General features: G+C 41.8%; 1 protein-coding gene across 3 annotated transcripts in view; it reads right to left on the reverse strand.

Annotated features, from left to right (window-relative positions):
* The window catches only part of ANKRD55 (ankyrin repeat domain 55), a 70,611-nt gene that overhangs the window by 6,138 nt on the left and 43,526 nt on the right, over positions 1-20,947 (reverse strand). For 2 of the 3 annotated variants that reach the window (XM_074953955.1, XM_074953957.1), the window contains exons 7-10: positions 15,677-15,861; positions 13,843-14,010; positions 11,491-12,158; positions 6,767-6,868 (exon numbers count right to left, since the gene is read on the reverse strand). In XM_074953955.1, the coding sequence (XP_074810056.1) occupies positions 6,767-6,868; positions 11,491-12,158; positions 13,843-14,010; positions 15,677-15,861 (1,123 nt within the window). The remainder of the gene's footprint in view (positions 1-6,766; positions 6,869-11,490; positions 12,159-13,842; positions 14,011-15,676; positions 15,862-20,947) is intronic. The other variant, XM_074953956.1, reaches the window with a different exon arrangement.

Raw genomic sequence — 20,947 nt, forward strand, 5'->3', positions numbered from 1 at the left:
CCTCCGGAAGAGCATTCATTTGCAATATCCAGTCCTTCCAACTGGACAATCACAGAAATTACCAAGTCAGCTGTCTCCAAAGAGACAGAATACACCCCAGCCTATGGTCTCAACTGAGAATGCACCCCTCACTTTAGTATAACAGCACTGAGAAATTAATAAAACAAGAATAAGTTTATTAATAAAGAACAGATGTAAGTGATGCTAAGCAGAGCTAATACAAGCAGAAAATAGTTACAAATAAAACACGCTTTCTAGAGTCTAAAATTTAGATTACAGTCCTGGTGTCAGGAAATTTCTCAACTACAGTCAGTTCTGTATCTTAACACATGGGAGGGGGAACCACCTTTCACAGATTCCAAGAGTGCTGGCCCCTTTTGTCCCTTAAGTCATAGGTATCAAAGGAGTCCCCTTTCTTACCTTTTATAGTCCAGAAAAGCTTTGAATTGTATTTTTTGAACAGTAAGCCCAGATAAAGTTTCTCTCCCCTGCTGCTTGTTCTTTGGGGTGTAGGTACCAAGTCTTTTGATTGTCCTCCAGTCAATTTGCTCTTTTTATTGGCTTGAGCACTTTGTTTGTAACCAAGCCATGCTATTTTTTCATCCGCCTGTGAACTGGGTCCATGCAGACAGATAAATCCACATTCCTTTGTCTAGGGCAGGCTTGTTTATCAGCTGCCTCCACACCATACTTTAAGAACTTATTTCCAGCATGCTCACGTAACTCTGTATATACAACATGCACATACATCACACAATGATATTCCTGATCAGTGTGACACCAGTTTTCATGAGATACCTTACAAGACACTGTGTTGGGTGTGCATTTTTGCCGTCGGTATAAATGGGTTCTTAGGGTCACAATCTTATAGAATTTGTTGCCCATTTGTATCCAAATGTCTTCTGGAAGAATGACTTCTTAGAGCCTGGCAAATTTATAGCTAGCATTTCAGATTTGGCATAACTGACTTTAAATTCAGACACTTTCCCAACATAATGGATTTCTTTAGATACTAATTTCAGGGAAATATTTGGTTTAGATAAAAATAGTACTACTTCATCTGAGAGATACCTCAACTAGTTGAGGATTCACTGCCTCCATGCCTATCCTTCTCCAGCCAATCTCATGACCTCCTTCCAAGCTGACGTCTAGGGAAGCTCTGTGATTTGCAGAACCCCTACGTGGAATCCCTGAATCCCACCTGCCCCTGCAGAGTGCAATCAGACCAGTATTGTCATGCTCAGGGCCCTCTATACCTGCAGAATTACAGAGGGGGTAGGGAAGCAGATTTTTCCCTTGTGCATCAAGGACCTGATTCAACTCCTATTGAAGTCAATGCTAGCTTTCCTGTTGACTTCAATAGACACTGGAACAGCTCCCCTCCCCATTTACATAGAATTTTTTTTTTGTTATATGCCTGATACAACAAAGGCTGAAGTTCTCCCAACCATCCCCTTCGAAAGCCACATGCCTATATAATAATTCGTCATTTGCCATGAACAGTAATTCCAGAATGGCCACTTGTTGCAAAGCAGATTCTTATAGAAAGGATTTAAAAGTACCGGAGGTCTTTTTCAAATTTTTTTTTTTACTAGCTTCTAAATGCACAAGTCTATTCCAAACTCAAGCTTGATCAAAGCACACAAACCAAGTTCTCATGGGGTGTAACAGGCAGTATTGTAAGCTAACTGCCTGGTCTTTTGCAGTTTAACATGATGCATAGCTCAGATTCATGGTTCATTAATATTTAATACTGTAATTCAAGAAACATTTTTAAAAGAAAAAATGCACCAATTATGGTTTCAATCACTTTGTACAGAATTTGCCTGGGTGACTCCAGGGACACATGCATTGTGATGTTCTAAAAAGGAAGGGGTCAGGATTTCTATTTTGTGGCATGTGGTAGAATTGGTTTAGTGGAGACTTTTGCATGGAAACCAATCACATCCGGAGGAGCACTCACTCATCTCTTAAGAGGACGGCACCAAGCTCAACATCTGTGACATTTGCAGATTGTTATTCACCTAAGTGAAATTCACACGAGTGCAAAGGGTCTGCAGAAGGCCCTAAACACCAAGAAAAACCCACTTAAGCCCTTAACTAAAAGTGTAAGTGGTTTAGAGAACCTTGCACAGGCCTGCTGCGCTGTGGTGATTTTACCACCAAGCATCAGAAACCACTACATAGTAACATTCTTTCAAACAGGCAAGTCGAGGTGGCCAGAAGTCAAGCCCTGTCTGTCTGTTGGATCCTGAATAATGCAAAACTCCCTCTAGGACAGTGGTTTTCAAACTTTTTTTCTGGGGACCCAGTTGAAGAAAGTTGTTGATGCCTGTGACCCAGTAGCCCTGGGGAAGAGGGGTTTGGGGTGTGGGAGGGGCTCAGTGCTCTGGGGTGGGGCCAGGGATGAGAGGTTTGGGGTGCAGTAAGGGGTTCTGGGGTTGGGGGATGCTCAGGGCTAGGGCAGGAGATTGGGGTGTGGGGTTGGGGCATTGGCTTACCTCTGGTGGCTCCCAGTCAGTGGTGAAGCCGGGGTGCAGAGGCAGACTTCCCGCCTGTCCTGGGACTGCGGACCGTGCTGCACCCCGGAAGCAGCCGGCAGCAGGTCTGGCTCCATGGCGGGGGCGCGCAAGCGGCTCCATGCGGCGCTCTCCCACAGGCACCGCCCTCACCAGCCAATGGGAGTGTGGAGCTGGTGCTTGGGGCAGGAGCAGCATGTGGAGCCCCGTGGCCCCCCTGCCTAGAAGCCGGACCTGTTGCTGGCCACTTCTGGGGTGCAGTGTGGTGTGGTAACAGGTAGGCACTAGCCTGCCTTATCTGGGCAGCACTGCTGATGGGACAGGGCAGGGTCAATTCTCTGGGGAAGAAAGAGACTCCAGCAGCAACTCTATGCCCTTCCAGCCCTTGGTTCCTCAATACTCAAGTATGACTACTGCAAACTGCTCGTGTCTGCAGAGACAAGAGGCAGATTGTCGGAGAAGTAGTGCCCAGGGGATGCTAGAAGAGAAACTGTGGAGTGAGGACAAAGGCATCATAGGTAAGGTTTGGAAGGAGAATGAAGCAAGATTAGTCATGACAAAATGAAATAATACTGGTTGGGAAGGCAAGGGCTGGGGAAATATTTGGAACAGTGACCGGCACTTCCGTAAGTTAAAAGGTGAGATTTTCACTTAAAGCAGAGATTCAACCACTTTGTTACACATGAAGAAAGTGTGACTAGAGGGCTAACCTTTCAAGATACCCTCTTTCAAAATGGCCTCTGACTCCTATTATGCCCTATGGGAGTGATGCCAACCTGCCCTCAAAGAAGATGGCGGCCTGAGTCCACAACTTCCCTGAGTGCAGCTTGGCTTCACTCTCATTGGGAAAAATGGGAGGCAGTGGTCAATTTGAAAGAGGGTGTCTTTGCAAAGGGAATTTTCAGCCTCCTTCCACTGAGACCCATAGGAGATGGCAGCCATTCTGAAAGAGGAGAGTCCTTTGTCGAATTCTCTCTTGTAGAACATTATTCTTCAGCCCATGTTGATGAAGAAACTTTCACATTTCAGAGTAGCAGCCGTGTTAGTCTGTAACCGCAAAAAGAACAGGAGGACTTGTGGCACCTTAGAGACTAACAAATTTATTAGAGCATAAACTTTCATAGGTTACAGCCCACTTCATCGGATGCATAGAATGGAACATATAGTAAGGTGTGTGTGTGTGTAACCTATGAAAGTTTATGCTCTAATAAATTTGTTAGTCTCTAAGGTGCCACAAGTCCTCCTGTTCTTTTTGAAGAAACTTTCAGTTATAAAGAATAATGGCAAAAATGACCATTATTCCTATTTTCAAAATTGACCTGTTGAACCAGATCTACTCATATTTATATTTAAGAGGTGAGAATTTCACTGCAGTTCTAGCCCCTTTATGCCACATTGCCTTAAAAGCCCAATATTTTGCCAGGGGAGGACTCCTCCATTGCAGGAGCTGTGAAAGTCAGCCCTAAGGCTGTCTTCTGAGGACCCTTTTGCAAGCCTTGGTTTAGGAGGTCTATACCAGGGGCAGGAAGGGTGTGTTGGGAGTGGGGCAGCAGCACTGAATACTGCATAGATTCCAGGCCAACAGGGCAGCCACAGGAGGTTATGTTATGCTAGGGACCTCTCCAGCTCCCAGAAGCAGCTCAAAATTGGGAGGTCAAAATGATGGCTTAAAGACAGTCCCTCCTCCCACCATATGTTTTTCTTTTCTTATGTTGTTGTTTCAGTGCTACTTATAAACTTTTTTCTAAAAGATATTTTTAAAGTTGTTTTAAGGCAAATACATCTTCCTTTTTTTGCTTTGCTTCCTTTTTAGGGGGGGTGTACTTTTTTCTGTTTACATTCATAGAGGTTTCAGTTCTCTAATTATTTTTATACTTTTATTGTGTTTTATTTCACCTTTCTATTCTATGTATTTAGCACTTGTTTCAATTTAATTAAAAAGTCATTGAATCTTGTCTTTTCTATTTGAATCCTAACATTCTTACTCAGGTAAACTTCCCTGGGAGTAAAACTTCAGGAGTGGAAACCTAGATCTATTGAAATAGTCTCTAAGGTGCCACTAGTACTCCTTTTCTTAATTTGATTTTAGTAGATCTAGGTTTCCACTCTTGAAATTTTACTCCCAGGGAAGTTTACCTGAGTAAGATAAATCCCAACAGTGTTGGATTTCACCCATCATATTTAAGTTTTTCTCTGTTGTTTTCTATGGCAAGTGAAACATGTAATCAGTTTTGCAAACAGATTTTCTTTTTGTTATTTATATCTGCCCTAGGAAAGGTGATACCCTGTATATGGCACTGCTGCTAAACATTAATACCTCACACCTCTATCTGTGATGCTTAACTGTGACAGTAATATGCTACTTGTAGCTGAAAATACCCTGGTTGCTTGTGTGAATTAAATCTACATAAATACCGATGACTATGAAATCTACCTAACAACAGTATGCTAATTGGGGATGAGCAGAGAATATTTAAACATCAGAGTTTAAAATTAAAGAGACAACTTGAAGCTCTGGTTCTGAAAGTAGCTAAAGAATTTTTCCTTGACGACATGGAGTGTCACTTGAGCATTCTTCATGTCTTCGCCTCAAAAGAGAAGAGGTGAACATTAGTTTCTCTTTTACTTTCTAGACAACAGCAGAGTTCAGGGTTCTGTTTTTCCACCACCCTCGCTGGAAACGTCATTAACGTGCAGAGCAGTGTAAGGAGTGCGGCTTCCTTTATTTTGTTGTTGTTAGCAATGGGGTCAACTTCAGCTGCAGATACACAGATTCTGGAGTGGTAGAACTCAGGTCCTAATGGGCAAGAAACCTTTTGCTTAGCTCTAAAACGTTGGTGTTGTAGGACCTGGCTGATTTGTGCTTTGGTAAATGGCAAACGCACAAATCCTTATTCAAAACAAATATATGGGTTTGGAGCTTAATGGCGCACAGAAATGTGAGACCATGCTACTGTGCTGAGAGTGGGGCTGGCATTGGTAGCATCACACACCCAAGTGCCTTACCATGTCTAGCTCAGCTAAAGTCTGACACTGGCCTATAGTCTTCCTCCTCTGTCCTGACTTTTTAAACATTCTCCCCGCTGCTGATGCTGATAACTGGGGCAGGGACCGGCTCTCTTTGCTCTTGCAGCAGCTGTCTTGGAGTTGCCATGGGAATGAAGAGGAACTGGCTGGCAGTCTACAGCGAGAGAGGCCCTCATTGTCTTCCTGCTCCTCTTGATTACAGCAGAAGCTACCAAGACAGCAATAATTTCAAGCACCGAGCACAGCTGTAGAGAATGAGTGAAGGCAGCTGCCACCAGCTTCCTGCGAAGGAGGAGACAGCCTCAAGCTCTACCTCCCATCCTTTCACTTGCAGATAGGATTGTGAGGCTTTGACCCACAAACTGTACACATTTGTAGCTGTGTATGATGAAATAGTGACCCAAATTACCTAGCACCTCAGACACCATGGTAAAGCGCACACTGTCAAAACCTAGACACCTAGGTTACTGTAGACAGATAAACTAATGCTTTGAAAGGTCTGTTGTAGCAACATATAATACAGTACTTTAGATTGACTATGCGGATATAAAGTTATATGCTCTTGCTTAAGATCAAGTCCAGGCACCAGACTATAATACAGAGTAAAAGGCCAGCACAGACCACCTTCTCATTTGTGCACGATCTCTGTCTAAAGAAAACAACTTGATTTGTGGTAGGCACCCAACTAATCCAGAACTAATTCTTTTTCCTGCCATGATCATGGACAAGGACATATAAATATAAGCACATACTTATGAGAGATGATGGATTTTCTTCATCTTAACAATAGTAGAGCCATTGTTTATCCATGGTTTTAATCACACACATCAAGCATTGCTCCAAAATGCACCAAGCAGGACACATCTTCACTTTTCAGTGGCACTGTACCTATTATATGTTCTGTGATCTACAGCACATTGTATATACATCCCTACTCTTCAGTAGGGTAAAACATTGCTTTGGAGTATCTAGGAAGCGCTGCTACCAGAGTGGTACAAGGCACTTTCACTTCTACTGGAGACTGAGCATACCACATCTGCAAAATATTCCAGCCCCTGCTATCCTAGTACTAAATTCTCCTATATGATCACGCTCTTAACTAATGCTAGACCAATTATATCAAACACATCTGGGATAAAGAAAAATTAAAAAACAATTCCAATGCAAATGATTTACAGATTCACATAGGAGTGCTACAGTAATTTAAATGCTCTACTTACTTTTCTGAACACAGTGGTCTGGTATGGGAGCTAGATTGTTCCGTACAGGAGTAAGGTCTTTTACTTTGAGTCGGTCTAGGGACATCTGTTGAAAACTTTTCCCTGTGATAGAAAAATATATACATACTATATGTACTTAGAAATAATATGGAGCAAGACAGTACTCTACTTTCTGGTAGACTAACAACTTCTGTGTTAATATTCAGAAATGGGTACCTTCATGTCTACAGAAAACCAACTGAAAATGGCTAGACAGAAGGTCACTGGGGATTGCTGATATTTATTTATATTCATTTATAAAAATGAGTTGACATCATTAAGTTGTGCACATAACAAGTCTATATAACAACATGACCTTGTTACTGTCACTCTGGTTCCTGTTCTCTCATATTGTGCATAACACTCATTTGTACTGTCTTGTTTAAAACGGGCCCAAAATCTTGTAACTAAATCCACATAGGAAGCCAATAGGGCTGCACACTTGTGTGTGCGTCCATCCATTGTACAGTTTGCTGTTCCCACTTCTGAAATGAGGTATTGAAGTCAGTGTTTCTTAGTAACTGTCCTCTATGTAGACAAGTGTAGTTCATCTCACCAGTCCTGGACCAAAGGCCTGATTCAAAGCCCATTGAAAGCAATGGGGGTCTGTCCACTGGCCTCTATGGGCTTTGGATCAGGCCAAAATAGCTTTGCTAAAATATGAAGAACACCTGTGAAAATCAAAGATTTTGCCCCACCACTAGAGTCTAAATGCAGGTGAACTCCTTAGACCTGCTTTTCCTTTGTTTGGCAGTCTGTTTAGTTCCTAATGCTTGTGCCAAACGGCTGTAAAATGCTGTCACTATCTTACATCCACTTTGCACTAGGATAAATGACGACATAAGCTTCAAGGTAACAGAGAATGTCCATCTGCTTCCATTACTATAGTTAAGTTGTGTTTGCTGTATTGCAATGCTTTAAATTGGAAGCTGTTGGCTTTGCTTAATTTGTATGTATTTGTATGAGTCTGACTTTGGAATTTTATTTTCCGTAAGAAAATGACTTATTTCTTAAATGGGGAAGTGTGGTCACATAATGGCCATAGAGCATAATTATATGCTTTGATATGAATGACTGGGAGACAATCCTTGTTGTTGGTTAGAAGGTCTGGAATAAAGTGGATGTATATCAGCATGCAGAGAGAATTTATCTTCCCCAAAATATTTTCTTTGGGCCCAAGGTACAGACTTTTGATGGCATTTGTTTTTGTATGAGGTAGTAAGGATATGCTGTTTTGATTGCAAAATGTTGTAATCTTTGCTGGCATTTTATTACATTGCCAGTTTTATGATAGCTGGCATTGCAGCTGTGTTGTTGCTCTTTGCTCCCCATTTGCAAATGGGGACACGATCCCTGCAGGGGGGTTTCATGTGGCACAGAAATAACTTCTGATGCATAGGGTATCATAAGTTACCCCTTAGCTTTGAAAAGGGGAGCAGGTCACACAGATCAGCTATTGCCCAGCTCCTTGCCCTCTATGCCAAAACATGTTCCCTTTTTTATTATTAGCCCATTTTTTAGATTACCCTGTCATAGCACTCAAGATATCTTGGGTGCTGTACAAACACATAACAAGGTCTAGTCTTGTGCCTGATGGCTTAGCAATATGCACAAGAAACAAATGAACAATAAAGAAGGGTGGGAGGTGGTTACATGGTGGGGGTCGGAAACATCTTGTGCAGCTGCCTTTCCACCCTATACTGGGGGTCCCTTTCCCATATTGCTTGGAATTTCTGTAATTTAACTCCTTTCCGTTCCACAGAGTAGATGAAGGGTTGTGTGTGTTTTACAAAGGGATATACTGGCAAGGCTCATTTAAGCAAAATATTCTGTATCGCTGATTCCAACTCAAAGTTGCAGTTGACAGGAGTTTCTGCTGCAATGTTGCCAATGTTTTTTGGGATAGTTGATCATCCTTGTTCTACCAAGGTCATGTGCCGATGGAGACAATCCAAGATAGTGTTTTTGTTCTAAATTTGTGCCAGTGATAAGATGGTAAGGCTCAAAATGCCCGATGCTACCAACACCACACTCTGCCCTTTGAATAAATGTCAGGTATCAGTAAATAGATCAGCTGAGCTTTCATTGCCAAGAGTACAAAAAACCACCAAGAAATCCCCAGTTTCATGACAGATGTCTCAGTAGCATTAGCATAAAATATAGCTCTAAATTTTAGCAAAGATAACTTCATTTTAGGGCTTAAATGCTGAATTTCAGCTGAGATGACGACTTGCAAATTAACTTCAGCTACTAAAAACCCCCCAGATGACTGATAATCATAATTTTGTCCTATATTTTCAGTGGATAGGAAGTTATATGTAGCAACCATTGTCAGTATTGAAAATGGAGGAAAAGAATATTAACATTTAATCCCTATAAAGAGCCAAAATGTATCTCTCTCTCTTATCCCTACCCCCTGTGCAAAGATGAAGAAAATGGTGGGCTTTATGAAAGGGCCTCCCCTATATCAAGCCCAGCTGTCTGGTGGGGAACCTTAATTTACTTCCAAACATCTACGATCCTGCAGGCAGGGAAATGCTGTGAAAGCTATGGAGGATAAAAAACCCAGAGCTAAAGTAAGAGCCAAGAGGCTCTGAATTCATAAAGTAAATGCAGTGTTAGTAACAGGGATGCAGGTGTCCCTAATTACCACAGCAGACAGATTTTAAACAACACACACAGCTCTTTTCTACCATGAAATTTTAAGACAATACCTGGGCTATGCAATCTGTTCCCATCAACTAGCGAGCTGCCTGTTTAGGAGCCCTTGTTTTATTCATTTCAATGGATGTCCTCTATTCTAGCTTATGGGAATCTTCTCACTGTTGGAAAATTTTCCTTGTTAAAGAGTCGCTGAGCCTGTATGCAGACTACTGAACTCTCATAGTGCTCCAGCTTTATTTAGTAAGTTAATTTTCTAACTGTAATTTTTCATACCTCTAAGGTAAATTGCAAACCATTACAGCTAAGGGGATACATTCTTCCCTTTGATACACAAAGAGCTCCCACCATAATGAGTTAACTGTTTCCTGTAGGTTCCATACTTGGGCCATGATCCTGCGAGCAGACCCATGCAGGCAGACCTTTACACCCACCCCAAGCCCCATGGAAGTTAATGGGGTCTCTATGTGGATACAAATGTCTATTTGTTTAGATTCATTTGCAGGATTGGGGCTTTAAGACACAGAAAACTCTTGGAAGGATAGCACCTAGGTGATCCTGTCTGTCCGTCCATCTCTCCCTCCCTCCAGCATAGTAGGATTGACCCTTACCATATTACGCCTTCTTAAGAAAAGCCAACAATGTAGATTTAAATTACTTAAGTGATAGGGCTTTCATCACTTCCCCAGGGAAAGTACTCCACATACTTGGGGAATGTTTCCAAATATTCAGTCTCCATTTTCCTTTATTCAGTTTTATCCCATTTCTCTGAGTGAAAACCTCTTGCATGACCCTAAACGATTCCTCAGCCTCCTTGGTTTTAGTTTACACTTGGGCTGCAAAAAAGTCCGACAGGATTTGTTTCTTAAGGGTTGTGTGAAGTGAACCCTGATGAATTCAATCTAGAGATGATTGCATCACATCAATCACTGCTAGTTCATCTGGAGTCTTGGGTGCATTAGTGAGAAGGATGGCAAAGGGGAAGGTAGGGAAAAAAACATCCTTAGGCAGAGATCTGGGGTCCCAGACTGTGTGAATTTAATCAGCCAAGGTCTGTCAAACTTTTAGGGACCTGGCTCTACTTAACCCTCTACAAATAATTTCCAGCCCTTATTTGCACAGCATCAGTTATTCTGAAATTATCTTGTCTACAGAGTCTCTATTACAAATGTAATGAAAGTTCAGCTACTGTGCAGTAAGTAGCTTAGTGGATTGCTCAGTCTTCACTGCCATGCAGGAGGCAGCCATGGCTCAATAGTGATGCATCTGACCAGTTAGGGGTTTGTATCAGAAAGGAGTCCTTTCCAATCCTCCTTGAACTGAAGGATAGTGGGCTCTGACATAGTCCCTCAGCAGCAGTGGTGATAGATACAAATACTTAAATTACTTCTATTCTTGGAATTGGTGTACAAATAGGGTTTTTTTTTGTTTAATTTTCAATTTGCATCTAGATATTATGGTGCTTGGTGCACTCCAAGATCCCACTTTGGGAAGGTACGTAAGCATGTGCTGAACTTGAAGCATGTGAGAAGTACAATTGGGAATGAAGTTAAAATTGCTTGTATGCTTAAGTTATTTCCTGAATCAGGGCCTGATAGACAGATTCATGAAGAGGCAGACGTGAATCAAAACATGGGATCCCAAACTGTCAAACGTCAGCTCCGAATTCACTTCAGAACCTTGTAGCTCAGGCTCTTCTTTAGTTTCATTATCATTATAGAACAGCTTACAAAATACTAGGTAAAAGCATTTACTTTCTCAGTAAATTTAGCAACTTTAATTCAGCACTGAAGACAACATAAACTTGAACACAGCACATATAACTGAAGTGCTGAAAAGACAATATATTAACTAAAAATCTCTTAAGATGCTGTTTTGGGAGTCCTACTGCATACAGGAAGAATAAACTAAAAAAATTAGAAATATCAGCACTCAGACTTACCTATATTTCCAACATGCCCCTATCCAACCTGCCATGTCTGTAGAGATTAGATGATACGGGGGATATTGAACAAAGAAATTACCTGATGGAGAACTAGGCAGATAGGGAAGGTGGGGAGGGCACAAAAGCACATGGCTGGATCTTTCAGAGAGTAAACCATCTATCAGTTTATCTGAAGAAGTTGCAGTACAGACTTTATACGAGAGTATTTGGTTAGCATCTGTGTTCCAAGGATTGTCTGATAAAGTCTGGCAGCTACCTCTGTGATTTAACAAGTCATGTTCACTTCTACTTTTCTGAGACCTGTGTGCAAAATGATAGGCATTAGTAGCCAAGGAGACACTTGAAGTTGCACTGTAGGAAGTTGTTCGAAAAGATTTGCCTATAGTAATGGGGGGGAGACTTTGTGTTCTTATTGGAGGAAGTCCATTACACTCTGGCTGCTTCTTTTCTGATATGAGGTACTTCTGGGTGTCTGTGCTTCTTCTTTTAAAGTCAACAGTGGTCATACATTCCTCGGAGTTGTCTTTACAGTTCGTGTCCATAATGCAATCAAATGTAGTGATAATGTCATCAACTTCCGAGGTCTCTTCCCTTTGATATCTGTCTCTGCCTCTGTCTTTCTGGTTTGTTTTCTGATCATCTTTCTTCTTTTTGCAGGAGAAGATTTGGTTAAGCATACTGAATCTTCCTTCCTTCTTTAGGATTTTATTATTCTGTGAAGGAGGGTGATGGACTGGCTCAGATCTACTAGAAAAAAAAAATAAATAAGAGAACGGAAAGTGGAAATCCTTCAGCGTTTTTGTACAAATGTCCTGAATCTTAAAAGAAATCTTGCCTGTCTTAGCACACAAAATGAAGACTGTCATATCCAGAAGAAGCTGCAGGAGTAATTTAAGTAGGTTGAATGGTATTGCCAAAACTGGAATGTAAAGGACACTTATGATCAAAAAAAACTAAAAACGGTGCCTTCTGACTCAACTGATCTGCTTTTTGTGTGTATTAAGAATACATAAGATGGTGATGTATTAGCCAAAAATAAGAGAGCTTAACTCAAATGCCAGGCTGAATTTACAGGGCAGGTAGTTAAAAAAACAACCTTTTTTTTAATTTGGAAACTGAGTAAATTTGGTCTGGAATCTTTGAGACATTAATAGATTTGGAACCTGGGGTGCCAATTTTGTGGGCAGTTTTCAGAGTATAAATGCACTTTATGCCAGTACACTGGGACTCCTTTTAACAAGAAAAAATGCATTGGGATCTTGAAAGACAAAGCAGCCTTTGTTTTATGTCAAATTTGAAAGCTGGTATTTCCAACTGCACAGCGATCGCTAGCACCACGTGAGGGGCAATGGTTCAGCAAAACAAAGCCACCATTAAATCAATACTTTTTTTTTTTTTTTTTTTTTACTGTGCCCCAGGACTTTCCTTGGAGGTTGCTCATCCAAGTGCCGAGCAGACCTCACACAATTTTGGGAGCTTTATCAAGATCATAGTTTGACGTAGTCTGGCTTCAGCAGGTTTTACAGGAGGCTGTTGCTGCCTAAATAATCAACTTCTAGAGGCTGCTCAGGAAGTAGAGTTTGCAGCAGCCTCAAAGATCATTTGAAGTACGTCTCATCCTTTGTACACAGGAAATAATACTGACTGCTGATTGGAAAGAAAAGGGCAGGATAAAGAAATGTGACAAAAGTCTGAAAAAAAAACCAAAAAGCACGATAGCTTTCAGTCTTTATAAGTGAGTTTTTCTACCAGTGAAGGAGAACCTAAATGAACAAAATTGGGGCCATTGATAAAAGGAAAAATAATTGGTAGAAAGACAAATAATAAAGCCTCTTTAATAGAAGAGGTTTAGAAAAGTGAAAACATGTAGACAGCAAGGCACAGAAGTAATCATAGACAAAAACATTTTATCAAGGGTGAAAACTATTTTAAAGTTATGGGTATGAAAGCTTACATTATTAGCCATTTATTGAACATGACTATTATATTTAGTGGGGCAAATTCTGCCATAGTTACATGAACCAATGGTGGTTACATGAACACATAGCTAACCTCCATGGGCTTCCACAGAAGGCAGATATTTGAGGGCAAAAATTGTCCCATAAAGTGTATTTTGTGCAGGAGACATTGCTGTATTGATTTACAACTAAATTCATGTTTGATTTGTTCTGAACCCTACAGTTATTATTCTGAACCCTATCTGAGACAGGTCATTCATTAGTTGACTGACTTTACCATTGCTATTTATAGTGAAGAATGTGAACCAATCGTTGTATAGGAACTGCAAATTAATTTCAGTAGTTACGCGGCTCTTACACTCCTCAGTAGCGTGCAGAGAGAAGGAAATGTCATTTCTTTCCTACTGATATACTGTTCTAGCAAGTGACCTGCTGACAAAAGCAAGAGGTTCTTTGATTTCTTGTTCCTTTACCTGTTCTCCTGAGAGAGCAGCTTGATGCATGCTGTGTGCCCACAGTACAAGGCGTATGTCAGAGGAGTGTTTTCATTGATGTCCCGAGAGCTACTATCTATCCCCAGCTGCAGCAGCGTCTGTACACAGTCAGCTTTCCCTGCTGCTGCAGCCCAGTGCAGGGGCGTCCTAGGGAAAATATGGAACAAATTAATGATCCAATGAGAACTATTTCAGTATTACTTAGCCCGCATCTACGCGGAGTGCATCCACTAGCGCTCTCAGTGATGTGGTGGTAAAAATGCTTGTGGTTGAGCTACATTAATACTCCATGATTGGTAGCACTGGTGGATCTGAACTAGGGAAAGAATTGCCTAAAGTTCTCAGTGTGGAGTTTGAAGAAAAGCTTTCTAGTCTCCACTGTCTAGTGGCAAATCCTTCCCACCTCTGCACTGGACCCATCTGTGAGGGTGTAGGGGAAAGGATGCTCTCTCTAGCCACAGAGCAGTAGTGGATTTACTCTGCAACTGCTACTTCATCCATCAGACTGCAGTAGCTTCTTTTGCTGCTGTGTTCCTATTGCATAGTGGACGATGATCAGCAGAAGACCCATACAGAGGCAGATCCATTTTCTAAATCAAGCTGTCCTGATCCTTTTTTGTGTAGGGGAACCTATTTGATTTTCTGCAACCAGGAACCTCTGAAGTCACAATGAAAGCAGCATTATTTGGGCCTAGTGTCTAGAAACTAATATTTGGGCTCAAAATTGTAACATTACCCAGAAAAACCACAGCTTATATTTCTGAAATTGAGACAAGCTGCAAGGTACAGAACATGCCAGATAAGAAAGACTGTGAATGACAATAGGTGAATATAAGAGGAAATGTGTGAACATGGTGCAACCCATTGATTTCAAATGAGCGTAACAGGGAACAGAACTGAAAGGACAGCTAATGAGGGTTTACAAGGTATTGTCCAGTCTCCAGCATGGTATCCGTTAAAGGAAAACGTGAGGGAATTTAATAGAATTTTTTTTTCCTCATTTACCTATTGAAGATGTTTGGGGTAAAATCTGTAGAATCCTGTTGGTTTAATCTCTATTAAGTTTTATAGGACTTTTCCATAAAGAATTAAATGTGTAAATCCTAAAGGAACAATCCTGCTCCCATTGAAGCTAGTGCAACTTTTGACATTGACTTTATGGGGAATAGAATAGGCCCATAATTGAACTAAGTCTGAGAGCTGTTACTGACAGCCCTCGGGTTCTAGTCTTACTGAACTCAATGCCAGAACTCCCATCGACTTTGATGGATACAGGATCGGGACCCTAAACAGTAAAGAGGAGGAATCTTCTGCATGTACAATACAATGGTGCAGAATGCTTCCTATGAGAATGGGAGATGAGGTTCTCAGCATCTTGGAAAATTAGGCTCTAACATCTTAGAATAGTAAGGGTGAAAGACTGCATCCACCAAAATCAATGGGAGTTTTGTCATTGACTTCAATGGGGCCAGGGCTTCACCCCAAAGTTGTAGGTTCTTGTTCTGGTATTTTGGAAGGAATGCCTAATTTTAGTGAATCAAATAGTAACAACCCCCTGTATATAACCACCATCTTTTCCTTCCAGGAATAGCATAAAAAAACATTTACATGAGTCAGCAGTTGTATAAATATCATGGCCTGATTTCCAGAGTCGCTAAGCACACACAATTCTCAGAAAATTCAGTTAAATTAAATAGGTCATGCCCTGTAGAACAGGAAACATGATTATTAAACAGACATTCTTAGGCTCAGGTAATACAATGGGACTTAGAGCTGGGGGTTTCCAGCACTTTCAGTACATTGCCATGGGTACCTGTCATCCACATCAAGGGCCTGTAGATTGCACTCCGGGACTCTAGCCAGCTCACTGATAATGTCACTGTAACCTGCAGCAGCAGCAATGTGCATACACGTCTTCCCATTCTCATCGTCATAGTTTATTATCGATGGACCTTGGTGATGGTTCAGAATGATGGAACACAGAATCCTGTTTCCACTCTGGAAAACAAGTAAGGGGAAGAGAAGCATTTAACTATGAAGCACATGTTAGACTGTGCTGTCTATTCTTGGGAGGAATAAATACAACAACAGCATTTTCTGTTTATTTCAGATTTGAGAATTCCTGCCCCTCCCAAAATTGTCTGGTTTGTGAGTTTTCTAGAATGCCTCTGGGAATTGTAGAAATAACAAATAAGGTACCACAATAGAAATATCCAAAGAAAGACAGCATATAAACTTCCATTAATACTTTCTCAGAAATGTTTTGATTTTTATGAAACACAGAATTTAGAGGGATACAAACATGTATTTGCATGTGTCCCTTTGAAGAGCATTTACATTTTCCTCTCTGTTTTTAATCAAGACTATACAAAATAGTATAAATCCCCAGATTGGCTTAGGCTCTGTAATTCCCTTCTCTCGGTTCCACACTGGGGGTCTTAACTTGGCACTGAATTCTGCACCCCTTCATCATGATGAGTTGTACTTATATAAATAGTTCCACTGACTTCAATGGGATTACAATTGTAAGTACTGCTCAGCAAGAGTAAGGAACAGAGAGCTGGACCTTTGATGATTACTGTTTTACAACCTTGTTTAACAATCAGTTTGTGTTCCATGCAATGGTACTTTTTCAGTTGGCATTTTTCCAGTTTATTTAGAAGCTTATAATGTGATAATTAACTGATGGCCACACTGAAATCCAAATATACAATATCCACTGGCTTCCTATTATCTGCCAAATCACTAACTGCATCAAAGATAACAAACCTGAGCAGTGTGTTGATTGGAATCTTTTCTCCCAAATAATGACACAATGGCTCCCTTAAAATGTGTCTGAACATTTCATCCAATTGGCCAGTGGTTTTCCAATTTTTCCTCCTTAAAAGTACAGTTCTTCATTTGCCTTTTAATTTTTATAGTCATCAGGTACTTTATTGAAAATTCCTCATCTCAGTCTTTTAAAACATTAACTTGCCCCTCTCTAGAACTGGCAGTTTCTGTATTTTTTAAATGAACACTTTAATTACCCTGGATCCCTTTTGTTGAATGCTGAGCAAAACAAGGTATTTGAGATTACTGTTATTTTGTAGTCCTAACTAATTCTGCTTCTTATTCTGGAATGGTCCTATGCCCACTGCCCCTAATATTTCTCTTTTTCTCAGGTATTTCCTATAAATCCAGAAGATCCGGTCACATGAGGATTTCACGTGTGGAAGACTCCTTGGGTGGTGTACAACCTATGCACACTTCTTCGTCTACACCAGCATAGAGGAAGCATGGCTGAGACATCTCTACTCCTGGTGTTCTCAGGCTGCCACAATACCCTTTGGGATTGGAAGCCAGTAAAAAGTAAAGCAGCCCTAAGGCTGCTGTACTTTATGTTGGGGACAGGATGGGTGTAGCCCAGCATTTGGGAATATAAAGGTGCTTTAACACCATCTCCTCATTTCTCCCCTCCCCGATGCTTAACCAAATACTACTTGGACACAGCTCAGAAACTGGGCCTATGGATTCATGGGATCTGATTATGGATTTCACACCAATGTAAATTAAGAATAACTCCACTGAAGTCAATGGAGTTATATAGATGAGAATCAGAATGAAGCCTGTATGCTTCCCAAGTGAATCCATGATGTCATTTGTTTGCCCGTATCCTTGATGCTTCATCCTCAAAGCACCCAATGATGCGCTGACTCTTACAGAACCATACTGTCCTAATGTGGTTTTGTTTTATGCCACTCTTGGGGAGAGATTGTATTGTGCAAAAAACTCTGCTTTAAGGGCCCTGAAAACACCAAAGACAAATATTTGTCACTGGATCAGTTAGCAGACGTATTTCTAAAATAACTATCCAGCCACAATCATATTACAGTAGAACCTCAAAGATATGAACACCAGAGTTACGACTTACCGGTGAACCAGACACCCTCTGGAACCAGAAGTCAATCAGGCAGCAGCGCAAACACAAAAAAAAAAGCAAATACTGTACTGTCTCAGGGCTTTAGCCTTGAAATTCAGGACTTCAGCCATGGGGGGTTGGAACTTAGCTGCAGGGGGGCAGGGGCAGTTAGGGCTCCGGGCTTCTAGCACTCCAGGCTAGAGTGCTCCAGGCTTAGACGGGAGTAGGGGGAGCCCCGTGGCTGCGCTCCTGGTTTCAGCCCCGTGCTGGGGTTCAGGGCTTTAGCTACAAGGGGGCGCCGGTTTCAGCCTGAGTGCTCCCTCCATAGCTAAAGCCCCGAGCCCTGGTGTGGGTCCCCACCCGCTGAAGCAGGGAACAGAGCCGTGGAGAGCCCGGGCGCCGGTCCCCACCCGTTGAAGCAGGGAGTGGAGCTGTGGAGAGCCCCGAACCCTGGCGCCCCTGAGGGGGCTGAAGCCGAGGTTGGAGCCACAGGGCTGAAGCCCCAACCGTAGCGCTCCCCCCAGCTCTAAAGCACTGAGCCCCAATGCTCCTGCGGGGCAGAAACCCTGAGCCTCCGTCCCGAGAGTCAGAAGCCCCAATTTTCCCTCCCTGCCCTGAGCCCTGGCTCCATCCACCCTGTGGCTGCAGCACCAGCCCTGCTTGTAACTGAAGTCCATAACCTCTTCTTCAGAGTTAACAGACCATTTCAGAGTTATGGAAAACCTCCATTCCTGAAGTGTCCATAACACCGAGTTTCTACTGTATAGCCTTTGTGCTTTCCAAAAGCTACCAAATGACCAAGGATTCCTTGAGGAAAAGCTGTCTGGCTGAAGTGTTGGTTTGTCCCTGTCTTTGTTGTAAGTATTGTTCAAATAAAAGTTGTATGAAACACTGACATTGTCTATTTGACACCTTATATGTATATGGAAATTTCTGTAAAGAGTGCACAGGGTTTATCAAGTACTATGATTATGACTAAAACGAGTTGCGATCTTTCCCCCTTTTAGCACAGTATTGTGTCAACTGGTTTCTGTGGATGAGTTATGGTGTGGTTTTAACAAATGAGTGTGCTCCTGCGGGTTCTTTATTCTGTACTACAAAGCAGCAGAACTTTCCATTATTTTTGTTGTTGAGGATTCATTTGTTGGTACCCTAGGAGAAGATGAGTCATGATGCTGCATTTTGATAAGATACAGAAAATTAAAACATATGTGGGCATGCAAAAAGGTGTGGGGGCATGCCCCTTACTTATGTTCTGGCATTCAGCCAGGGGGCTACACACAGACCATCTGCTAAGAAGATGTCTGTTAATCATCTGTTATTCACCTGTTGTTTGTGTCACATGCTGCCATCCCATTACTATGGAATACTCTGGCAGTCAGTGGCTCATCTAAGGGTTAGATCACAGCTGGCCCTGCCTGTGTACTCTCTGGATTACTGTTACCATCAGTGGTGCTAGACACATTGCAGGGAACATGGAGGTGTCATGACCCCATTCCTCTTCCACAGTAGCTGGTGGACTGGAAAAACGACATGGCATGTCTTCAGTTGAAGGGCTTGCATGTAGGGGGGAAATCATCTAAGCTCTGGTTAGTTGTTTTGATGACCTGATTACACTAGTGAGTTTATAGCTGAATATTGAGATCTAGAGCAGTGGACAAGCCCCTTTGTTTATTATAAATCAAAATAAATAAGTGTGTATATTCAAAGGCAGAGGCCAATTTTTGAAAAGTCCCCGTAAGAACAGATGTAAATAGCTTTTATTTACTTAAATTCTCCTTATTTGCAATTCTTTATCATTCACTGTTTGAACATCAACAGCCCAACTGTTCAGCCCTCACTTCTGTAGAAAAAAAAACTATCCCTGTCAGAAGTCCCTTTCACTTCAATGGGAGGACACTATTTGCATGAGGAAAGATCTCGGCTGTGAGTACGTTGAAGAATGAGGGAACTGAAGGGTGAGGCTTGATTCAGATTTTTTTTAAGTAGAAATTTTTTTTAAAGTTTCACAAAGTTAAATAGTCACCCCCCGCCTTAGGCATTCCTGGGAAAACACATGAAACCAGCAGACAGCAAGTTAAGTTTAAAAATGAAAAAGTTCTCTGAAACCGCAAGCAAACTCTACCTAGCAAAGAGTTACAGGTTACACACCTTATCCACCAACAAACATAGGGCTAGACCATGGCCCTAAAGGAAACACCCACTGAACTAGGAAACTCTTTTCTTTATTATACCTTTGGAGGGAGGGATCACCTCTCCCCAAAGAAACCAGGGGTCTCCAAGATCTCCTGAATCCTATGATTCAGGTTGGACTCCAGGCCATCCACATGCAGATCCTGCACTTCTGCATTGCCATGGGTGGCTTCGCCTCCAGCCTGCGCTGCCAGCTATTCCCCCTGAACGGGTTTCCCAGCACATAGGGGGCTCATCAAGCCATATTAACTCTCCTCAAGGGCTGTCTGTGGGAGATGGAGGGGGGGAAAAATGATATTTCCTCTGCCTAGTGCTCCCACCTCCTGGAGCCTGCCTACTCCCTCCACCTTCTCTATATGGAAATTCCCCAGGCCAAGCGAGAGCCTTCTGTGGAACCTAGTGGGAGAGAAAGGAAAGCTGCTGAAGAGGCAGCCACGATCCTTCCATAAGCAAAGGGCGCCCTCTACCCACAGCTCCAAAGGGTACAGTCTTGTTCTCAGACAGCCTGAACTTCAAGTAACTCTCAGTAAGTCAGAGTAAGAAAAAGCTGTCAAGTCTTCCCCTATAAATCCAAACAAATAATCTATGATTTCATCACACTACGTGTACTAATGAAAGTTTAATTGTTGCCAAGGAGCAAATGTTTCTGGGCACAAGTTTGATAAACTTAGCATCATTCAAACAACATGAACTTGCGCTGCAATAGATCAGGTGTGTGTTGGTTGTTTTTTTTTTTTTTTTTTTTTAAATGTGAATTTTTTTATTTCCCTTCTGATTTTTGAGTCTTTAGGGTTCATGTTTTCCAACTTCTCTCTCCAAGCCTAAAGCCTAGAAACGTGTTTTTTTTTTTTTTTAAATGAAAGCTGAAATTTTCATATAATTACCTGACTCCAGGAGCTGGAGCTTTAAGAAAAAGACCAAATACTGTGACCCTTTTTGTAAAAATCATGAGAATTGGCAACACAGCACAGTGAGGAAACCTTTTTAAGG

Source organism: Natator depressus, chromosome 5 (genome assembly GCF_965152275.1).
Source record: "Natator depressus isolate rNatDep1 chromosome 5, rNatDep2.hap1, whole genome shotgun sequence".
Taxonomy (NCBI): domain Eukaryota; kingdom Metazoa; phylum Chordata; order Testudines; family Cheloniidae; genus Natator; species Natator depressus.